This window comes from Populus euphratica, unplaced genomic scaffold, assembly GCF_000495115.2.
Source record: "Populus euphratica unplaced genomic scaffold, PopEup_1.0 scaffold2.1, whole genome shotgun sequence".
NCBI lineage: Eukaryota > Viridiplantae > Streptophyta > Magnoliopsida > Malpighiales > Salicaceae > Populus > Populus euphratica.
Window position 1 is genome coordinate 7,722,519 of NW_011499846.1, and position 10,910 is coordinate 7,733,428.

A 10,910-nucleotide genomic window follows, 5' to 3' on the forward strand; every position below is an offset into this window, starting at 1 on the left:
TTTTTTTTTTTCTTTGGAACAAAACGATGACTTGACTTTGCGACGTGTTCTTTCTTCAAGCTAACCAATGAGAGGGGACTCTAAGTTATTCTGATCAATCATGTTATGCCACGTAATTATTTTGCTTTTCGTTCTGTTCCTTTGGTCACGGTGCAGCAACATCAAGTACAACAAACGCTTGGTGAGAGCTGATTGAAGGTTTAATTATAAACGACGTCGCAATTCTAGTTAAGAAATGCGTCACGGAAGTGGTGCCCAGATCCATAATGGCTTCAAGCCTTGGCCTGTTAACTGTTGGACTAACCATTATGGAACGAAAAGATAAGAGGAAAAAAAAGCAAGAATAAAACATACTGGCGTCGCTGAACTTGCTGCCCTGTCTATTATTTATAGGTTCAGGTTCATTTGTTTGGTGTAAAATATTTAGAAATTTTATTTTATTTTTTTCTCATAAAAATATTAGTTAATAAAAAAATATTTTACAATTAATTTTTAGACTTAATTTATTTATTTAAAAATATTTCTAACTCTTGAAATTCTAAAAATTATTTTATAAATAATAATTTTACAGTATCATTTAATTATTTCAATTTTCATCACCATCTTTTTTTTTATTACTTCTTTTTTCACCACAACCTCACTATCAATACAAATTTAATGAATTATAATAAATGATAGATAATAAGGTGGAATTATCTCAAAAAAAAAAAATAGAGCCCTGAAGAGATTGTATTAATTTACAAATTTAATAAATTATAAAAAAAAAGATAATAAGATGGAATCATCTCTAAAATTTCGAGAGCCCTGGAGAGGTCGAATTAATTTACATGTGTAATTTTAATGTGGTTTTCAAAGTTTTTGCACTTGTAGTTTCCAAAATTAACATATTTTAAGTTTGGTTAGGCGTTATGTGTTCAGCCATGCAAATACTTCAAGAATCATACTAGGACTACCACAAATAAATTTATATGATTTTTTCGGGCTTCAAAAAATAATTGGATCATTCCAAATTATTATTTTTCAATTTTACTAATGTTTAATATTTAAAAAGATAAAAATACTCCTTAGTCTTAAAAAAATTAAATTATCTTCAAGAATAAATTAAATATTTATTAGCATATATAGTTTTTTTAACTCAGGATAGCGAAAAATAAATTATTTTTTAATAGATTTGTCTTCAATAATAATGGCTAAATAAAAGAGATGAGTATGATTTGATAGAGATATGATAATCAAGATAAAATTGATTAAATAAAAAATATATACCTCATTTTATCACAACTCACCTAACCTATACGGAAAATATCATTGAATCATTATCTATCCATTTCAGTCCTGAGGCATGAACCCATGAACCACTCTCTGCCACTTTCACAGATCTAATATTTATAAGTTGTCAGTTCATGAAAAAGGCAGTGACAATTTACAGTCATCATTGAATAAACACAATTCTTAAACTAGAAATTACTCAACAGACTCTCATTTATATTCTTGTATTTCTCATCAAAGTAATATCTATTAATATTTTTATAGTGAGACTTGCATTTATATGAGATAAAAATATAATTCCAAGTGTTTTTAATAATAAAATTTAAATAATAAGTTAAGTTAATCATACATATGTCCTCTTGTGTATTAATCTGACGAGATGAATAATGAATCTCCTTTTTATTTTTAATTATGATCATTTACTATATTTTTCAATCATTAAATAAATAACCAAAACTATTGTTTTGTTTTCCAAGAGATTATCATACAAACAAGATATGATGACTGTATAAGAGCAGATCAAACTATTTGGTGGATAGAGATAGCAGTATCTCACCGGCCCCTGAAGACAAGAATGGAGTCCATCTTGGATGTTGTGCAGGCGCAAGAACAAAAACTAAGTTGTTTGGAGCAAACAATAAAAACAATATCATATAACTTGGAACGTCTGGTTCAGCTGAGAGGCACAAACAAGAATTACTAAGGGATTTCCTCGATTTTTTCTATTAAAGTTGAAACTTTAACAAGCTAAGCCTTGCAGAAACTTTCTTGGCCCCAATAACTCACTCTCGGGCGCTAACATCGACCAATAACAAATATGGCATCCAAAACAATAGCTCATTTAAAAAAAAAAAACTGATATTCCTTATTATTTTTCTCTCTCCGCCATAGGACATGCCTAGACATGCTCAAGCATGCTTGACTAACATTATTCACATGTCCAGCAGACACTCACTCTCTTGTTCGACATCCTTTCTCTTTACATACATTTGACCCTTTCAATATTTACTAATTTAATCATTGAAGACCCCTCCCCTGTTCCAGTAAAAAAAATTGTTTTCAGGTGAAAATCCACCGAAAATATCAGAACAAGTCGCTTTTGTCGAGAATACAACTGAGAAAAGTCTAAAAGTTTTTCACAAATTCATCAAGACTAAAAAATTAAAACGGGGTATTGGTGGACTTTTAATCGAGGGTCACGGTGGACTGCCTATTGGCGGTTCTACGGATGCAACGCGGGGCATCAACGTGGAGATGCATGCCTCGTCACGAGGCCCTAGACGGTGGAGATGCCACGACTGTGTTGTTGTTTTTTGTCTCGTGGCACGAATAAATACCACAGATCCATGTTCATCACTAGCCCCACGCACGATGTCCCCCTTCTAGAAAGGGCCGCTATAAATTTTACATTTCACACTCAAGTAGACAATCCACACAGTCACACTTTGCCCTCCAGGCTACAATCCAAAGTTTTACCTTTTTTTCAGGCTAGTTCCAAAGTAGTCTACTGTCTGGCAAGTAGCAGCGTCGGTTTCTCACTGAAGACAAATGGGAAGGGCACCTTGTTGTGAAAAGGTGGGCTTGAAGAAAGGGAGATGGACTGCAGAAGAGGATGAGAAGCTGACAAAGTATATTCAAGCTAACGGAGAAGGGTCTTGGCGGTCATTGCCCAAGAATGCAGGTACTTGTTTCTTTCTTTCTTTGTTTTTTTTTTTTTTTAAGGAAAAAAAAAGACGCTTATTACGGGTTGCTCATAGAGCATATTAAAGGAAAAAAAAAGACACTTATTACGGGTTGCTCATAGAGCATATTATTTACTTTTTTATTTTTATTTTTTGCATTTTGAAGGGTTGCTTAGGTGTGGAAAGAGTTGCAGATTGAGATGGATTAACTATTTGGCAGCTGACTTGAAGAGGGGAAACATATCAGCTGAGGAGGAAGAGATCATCATAAATTTACATGCTTCTCTGGGCAATAGGTAAGTGCATCGGAGCAGCATTTTCATTCGTTGGTTGGTTACTCCTACCCTCCCTTTTTTCTTTTCTTTGCTTCCCCTTTCTTTTCAGTCCCTCCTCTCCTGACATTCTTGAATTATTCCTTCATAATATTGTTTGAGTAAATTAATTGGTATAGAACTGGAATGGCGACCGCTAAGACAACATCATTTTTTCAACAATCACGATTATGTGATTGCATGTAAGTGGGAGCAACTCTAAAATTGTTCGGCTAAAAGCAGAAGGAAAAAGGAAAAAACTTCTCCGGGAAAAAGTCATATATTCTGTCTTTCCGGCTACAGAGAAATGGCTGCGCTGGCCTTGATGTTGCGAGCTAGAAAAACCTTGTTCTAGATCCCTAATTAGGTGACTCGAATCACCACAGCCTTTCTACGAATTTCTTTGAAAGTTTTCAACTCTGTGAAATATGTTTCTACGATGTTTATTTTACTCAAGGATTTAAGATTTTGTTATATGTGTGTTTAATTACTGTTTCATAGTTCTGTAAGCGTTCCAGTAATGACCATAGCTTTATATCCATTGGTTAAAAAAATTCAAGATCATAAGTCGCCAACATGAACGACTGGGTGGGATATAATTTAGTGTCATCTTAAAAATTATAATTTCTTTCGACGGTAGGAGGTTTTCTAAAACCTTTTTCCGTGTTAATTAAAATATTTATTTTTTTCCAGATCGATCTTAAAGAAACACTTTTGTTTTCAAGGATACTCAAGTTAAAACTAAAACATGTTTGAAAGTACAAGTTAAAACTAAAACATGTTTGAAAGTACAGGTTAAAGTTATTTTTTAAATAATTTTTTATATTAAAATATATGTTAATAATATCTGTTTATTTTTTAAAAATTATTTTTTATATCAATATATTAAAATTATTAAAAATATATTAATTTAAAATAAATAAATAAATAAATTTTTTTAAAATTTTTTTAAAATAGAGAAATAAACAGGAGAATAACAGATCGGAGACTACACTGTAGGCTACTAAATTAGTTGGTTACTGATTTACTGGTGCTTAGTTCGGATTCAAAGGGGTGATTCATTAACCTCATCTGCCCAATCCAATCACATGTTCGTTATTAATCTTGTCCCTATAAGTGTACGGAAATCTCAGTTTTCTCGTTGGTAATGAACAAGGGCTCGGGGGTGGTCTGGATGGATACTAAATTACCTCTCGGCTCCCAATACCCCAAAGGAAAGGAAGTAACGAATCGCCGACTATAACTAGCTTTGCAGGGAGGGCTTGTTATGGCTGTTTAATTAATTAAACTTCAAATCTCTCCTGGTTTACCTTGTTCTGCGCTTACTGACTAGCCGATATTGTTCTTCACGGGTCATTGTCTCATAGTTGTCTTTAATTGGTTAGGAACCTTCCAGCTAGGGCGTGATGTGAAAAATCACTATGTTTTAGGTATATTTCGAGAAATTGATATATATATATATTGATCTGCTAACTGGTTCATATGGAGAGAGATACCGGTCAATCGAGTCATGGAGATGACTTGCTTTTAGGTTTATTAGGAGGAGATGGCCAGCGTAACTAGGGACGTTTCTTATCTTCTCTGGTTACAATATGGATTTGAGTTCCCAGCTATAACTTTTGGATGTTCCCTTATCACACAGTTCGATACTTTGATAACGTTGTATTCATTTCATTCCCACCATAAAGATGCAGAAGTAAGGATGAGTCGTCACTTTAGGCCATGCATAATTTTTTATCAATTCAATTCTATTTTATTTTTGGCATAGCATGTATTAAAAGTTCATTGTTTTTTGATGGCTCAGGTGGTCTTTGATAGCCAGTCATTTACCAGGAAGAACAGACAATGAGATAAAGAACTACTGGAACTCTCATTTGAGCAGAAGAATTTACAGCTTTAGAAGACCTGTAAATGAAAGACAACCATTGATCATCGAAACAGCCAAGGAGGGCATGTTAGCCAAAAGTGGAGCAGGTAGATTTGCAATAAAGAAAAAATTAATTAGCCACCCTCAAAAAGATGCCATCAGGGTGCCAACAAAGAGACCACGAAAGGAAAATAATACTGGTGATTTCTCTAATTCAAATGTTGAAGGCATCCAATTGCCACAGACACCAGCAGCAGAGAAAAATACCTTGTCAAGTACAATCAATGATACGGTGATTTGGGATCCATGTGCAGAGGACAAGGACCTAATGGACCTTGTCGTAACAACTCCCTGTCCAGAAACTGGAGGAGTAATGTTGGGTTCAAGAGGGGAGAAAGCAAACCTGGTCATATGCCCTAGTGAAGAGAGAAGAAGACCGAATTCACTTTTGAACCCTAGTGGAGGTGAGAAAGAAAATGATAGCTTCGGACAATTCTGTGAAGGCATTGAAAATGAGATGCTGAGTTTTAATGAGGTGATGATGGACAAGGAGTTGCTGGATCCAGACGGTGATTCGAGTTTAAATGATGAGGGGCAAAATGGTCTCCTGGTTCACAGTGGTGAGAGGCAGAGTGGGGTTTCGAGTCCTGACAAAACGGTAAACGTTTTTGAGTCCATTGGTGATTTGAGCTCGAATGGAGAGAGTGGTGACTGGCACTCGTTTTCTTCAATAAGCACGTCAGGTTTTGACTATGGTGGCGTTGATTGGAACTGGGATGATGTGATGGGAGGACACCTTGAGATAGGAGATGAGACCAAAGAAGAGAATATGCTATCCTGGTTGTGGGAGAGCGAGAAGGAGGAAGAGGAAACTCAGAGACTAGAAGATGTAGCGAACTGTGACAAGCAAAATGCCATGCTGTGGCTTCTTTCTTGATTTGCCTCGATAAATAGCCTCTTCTTGTCGAGTGTTCTCCCAAAAAGTTAGTGTTATAGCTAGAAGTAGAGGATAACATCAAAAAGTTTATGGTTGACTCGATTTCCTCCTCCTTTTCCTGTTTGTAGAAATTCAAGATTCAAAAGCAGTATTAGTAAATCAAGCTCTTGTTCTGTTAGCTATTAGCTAGACTTTAATGCATTTGATTGATACTTAGAAGGTTTCTTTCAATTCTTACGTCATTTTTACATCAAGGCCCTCATTTTAAAAGGTTACAAGATGAAAAAAATAAATTAGCACCTATATAAACAAAAAAGCAATTAATAAAACAAGAACTAGCTAACTAGTATTCTGCTGCAAATTTCTACCAAATATTTTTTTACACGAAAAAATATTAAGAGTAAATTGAAATTTGAAATTATCGACACATATAATTAAACAAATAAAAAATTATAAGTGTCAATAAAAAAATCATTAATAATAATTAAATATATATTTTAAAAAAATTAAAAAACAGGTGTAAATGAAAATATTTGATCTTGTAACACAGATTATTTACACGATTGTATTCTATAACTTATTAAAATAATTTTTTTATTTTATTAAATAATAGTAGAAACGAGATGGTATGCATGTGCGTTGCTGCGAGCTTATAAAATAAATGTATTTTATAGTGTTATAATTGTAAATTAGCACTAGATATTTGTAGCAATCCACGGTATCTTGTGAGGAAAAATACAATACTTTCATCACATGATTTAGCTTTTCTATTAATAAAAAATAAAAAAAAATACAAAGCTAAATTCTCTACCAACTTAATATTAAAAAAATCAACAAAGATAATTTTAGAAGAAAGAAATCCATGAGAAAAAAATATTATATCAATTGATAATGTTTTGTAAGGAAAACTACAGTGTTTTTTCCAATACAATCGACAAAGAATATTTTAGAAAGAATTATAAAAACTCATTTAAAGAAATATTGTAGCAATCTATAGTGTTTCATGAGAAAATAACAACGCTTTCCTCATTATGATTTAGTTTTATTATAATTATAATTTTTAACCAACTCAATGTTAAAAAAAAATCAACAAGGATAATTTTAGAAAAAATCATAAAAAAATGATATGGGAAAACACCATAGCACTTCATCGTGTTTTAATGAAAAAAATTATAAAGCTAAATTCTTAATCAACTCAATATTAAAAAAATAAAATCGACAGAGATAATTTTTTTAAAATAAACACCAAAAAAGGGAGGAAAAAATCAGCTAGAAATACTATAGCAATTCACAGTTTTTTGTGATGAAAGCTACAGTACTTCCTCACATGATTTAGTCTTAATTGTAATGACTTGTAATTATAATTTTGAATTAGCTCAATATTAAAAAAATAACATTGATAAAGATAATTTTAAAAAAAATCATAGAAAAATAAAAGTTACATGGAGAGACATTATAACAATTCACTATATTTTCTAAGAAAAACTATAGCACTTTCCTCACATAATTATGTTTTATTGCAAAGTTAAATTATAATCGGCTCAATATTAAAAAAAACATCGATAAAGATAATTTTAGAAAAAAATATTAAAAGAAAAACATGAAAAAATGGAAAAAGAACCATACGAGAAAAAATGTATCAACCATAATGTTTTGTGAAGAAAGTTACAGTGTTTTTCTCACATGATTTAGCTTTACTTGTATTTATTTATAATTGTAATTCTTAACCAGTTTAATATTAAAAAAATAAAATTCAAAAAAATAATTTTAGAAAAAAACATTAAAAAACTATATTAGAAAAAACACTATAACAATCCAAGATAATTTGCGAGGACAGCTACAATGTTTCCCTCGCATATTGTAACTGTAATTTTTAATCAACTTAATATTAAAAAATAAAATAAAAAAAGAAGAAGATAATTTTGGATAAATACATAAAAAAAAAACAAAAACAAAAAAAACCATGTAGAGAAACATTGTAACAATCAACAATGTTTTAAAAAAAAATTACAAAACTAAATTTTCAATAAACTCAATATTAAAAAAATATAGTTGAAAAATAAAAAATAAAATAGAAAAGTCACATGGGAAAATAATCCATGGTATTTAAAAAAAATTATAAAGTAAAAATTTTAATCAGCTTAATAATAAAAAAATAAAATTAACAAAGATAATTTAAAAAATAAAAAAAATAGTAAAAAAATAAAAAATGACAAAAAAAAGTACAAAAAAGTGAAAAATAAAAGAAAAATAAAAAAAGAAATACACTGTTAATTATTTTTGTAATCTACAATGTATTGGGTGTGGATGAATAATGAATTCTCCACAAGTTTTAGTTTATTACTTAATCAACACATGCATAAAGTTAATTAAATAAAATTAAAGAAAAAATATAATAAAGGAACTTATTCAAAATATTATTTAAAAATAAATATTTTATTCAATAATCTTAAATTATATAAGACATAAAAGAATAAATAAATTAAAATAATCTCTTTAAAAATTAAATAGATATAAAATGATTAAAAAATGATAATTTTTTTAAAAGGAAAGCTAAATAAAAATAAATAAAAATTAAGAGAAATAATATTAATTTAAATGTAAATTTTTTTTTAAATAATTAAAAAAACCAAGTCAAGTATTATTATATCTAGCAAGTCAGCTAACAGCTAATCTATTTAGAACTATTTAGAACATAAAAGTCTTATTTAAAAAAAAAAAATTAAGGTGAGCAATGTATATGTTTTAAAAAGAAATTTACATGATATATTGTTTGATTTTTTCTAGATTTTTATCATCATGATAACTAGAAAAGGATGTCTATATACTACAATGTTTCCCTCGCATATTATAACTGTAATTTTTAATCAACTTAATATTAAAAAAAAAAAAAGATAATTTTGGATAAATACATAAAAAACAAAATCAAAAATGTAAAAAAATAAAAAATGACAAAAAAAAGTACAAAAAAGTGAAAAATAAAAGAAAAATAAAAAAAGAAATACACTGTTAATTATTTTTGTAATCTACAATGTATTGGGTGTGGATGAATAATGAATTCTCCACAAGTTTTAGTTTATTACTTAATCAACACATGCATAAAGTTAATTAAATAAAATTAAAGAAAAAATATAATAAAGGAACTTATTCAAAATATTATTTAAAAATAAATATTTTATTCAATAATCTTAAATTATATAAGACATAAAAGAATAAATAAATTAAAATAATCTCTTTAAAAATTAAATAGATATAAAATGATTAAAAAATGATAATTTTTTTAAAAGGAAAGCTAAATAAAAATAAATAAAAATTAAGAGAAATAATATTAATTTAAATGTAAATTTTTTTTTAAATAATTAAAAAAACCAGGTCAAGTATTATTATATCTAGCAAGTCAGCTAACAGCTAATCTATTTAGAACTATTTAGAACATAAAAGTCTTATTTAAAAAAAAAAAATTAAGGTGAGCAATGTATATGTTTTAAAAAGAAATTTACATGATATATTGTTTGATTTTTTCTAGATTATTATATCATGATAACTAGAAAAGGATGTCTATATTTACTTTTGAACTTATTTTTAAAACAAAACATATAAAAAAATAGTATAAACATCTTGACAAACTTATAATTGAATTTAAAAAAATCAAGAAAAATAGATGAAAATTCAAAATTAACCAAGAACCAACATTTTTCTTGAATTTAAATCTAATTTTTTAAATAATTTTTAAATAAAAAAAATCTAAATAGAACTCACTTCATTAAATAAAAACTGATAACAATTGACAATTTTATTCATCTTTATTCGAACAAGCTTCTTTTCTTCGTCAATTTACGAGTACGTATGTTGTAGATGTAGCCACATAGTTAGGTAAAATGCCATCCATACTAATATCCTGTTAGTGAGTACGAATTTAGTCAGGAACTCAATTTACTACTTGCGCAGTCAAATTAAAAAAAAAAGGGTAGGGAATTTATTGTGCAGTATACATACTCATTGGTGTGTATTCACCCCAGTGTTTATAGTTTTTTTTTTTTCCTTTTTTTGTTATTTTTGAAATTTTCCATGTTTTCGCATGTGGTCATTTAATCTTATTTCTTTGTTTTATCGTTCTTAGAAGTCATGATGGTTCAGTTTTATAACTTGGAGTCTATTTTGCTTTGTATAGTCACACGTAGTATTTACTATGAAAAATTATTTCTACACTACATGAAAAATCATTATTGAAAAATATAATTATCGGATTTAATTAAAAAATAATTGAAAGAACAAGGAGCATGATTGAAATAAAAATAATAATTTTATCCATATTTATTGTTCAAGAGGCATATGTTTCTATACTTTGATCCTTAATTTTTTAAAATTTACATTTTAGTATAATTTTATATATATATATATATATATATATATATATTTTAGTCATTGATGATTGAGAGAGAAGGGGAAAAGATGTTAAAAAAGGAAGGGAGAGAAATCTTTCAACCAAATAGATTTCAGAAAAGAAAAAAAATCAATTTTAATACTAATAAGTTAGTTTTAGCGATGAAGGTTTAATAGAGGTAATTTAAATATATAATTATCTAAAAAAAATTAAAATTTGATTTGATTTTAAGTTTTTAGACTAATTAATGTATGTTTTCACCTTTAAAATGGGGTTATCAATGTTCTAAAGATTTGTTTTGGTATTTTAGGTTAGAATTTTTTTAAAAAAATATTAAACTAGTAATAAAGAAAGTGTAAAGGATATTGTACCAAAAAATGGATCATTATGGGCGTTTCAATTTAATTTTTAATTTTCAATTTTAATTTTTTACGGCAAAGCATTCCCGGGAAAACTTGTA

The 10,910-nt window shown here is 28.6% G+C and overlaps 1 protein-coding gene across 1 annotated transcript; it reads left to right on the forward strand.

The window, feature by feature from the left end:
• The first annotated feature begins 2,685 nt into the window (after nucleotides 1-2,685).
• Nucleotides 2,686-6,301, forward strand: LOC105137455 (protein ODORANT1-like). Its single transcript, XM_011043197.1, has 3 exons — nucleotides 2,686-2,950; nucleotides 3,118-3,247; nucleotides 5,067-6,301. Exons 1-3 carry the CDS (start codon nucleotides 2,818-2,820, stop codon nucleotides 6,064-6,066), a joined length of 1,263 nt encoding a protein of 420 aa, XP_011041499.1. The 5' UTR covers nucleotides 2,686-2,817; the 3' UTR covers nucleotides 6,067-6,301.
• The last annotated feature ends 4,609 nt before the right edge of the window (nucleotides 6,302-10,910 follow it).

Bases quoted from the DNA above. Each gene is read 5' to 3' on its own strand.
- LOC105137455 (XM_011043197.1), top strand. From the start codon at position 2,818: ATGGGAAGGGCACCTTGTTGTGAAAAGGTGGGCTTGAAGAAAGGGAGA. The intron at 2,951-3,117 runs GTACTTGTTTCT...TGCATTTTGAAG, and splicing joins GTCATTGCCCAAGAATGCAG to GGTTGCTTAGGTGTGGAAAG. The intron at 3,248-5,066 runs GTAAGTGCATCG...TTGATGGCTCAG, and splicing joins CATGCTTCTCTGGGCAATAG to GTGGTCTTTGATAGCCAGTC.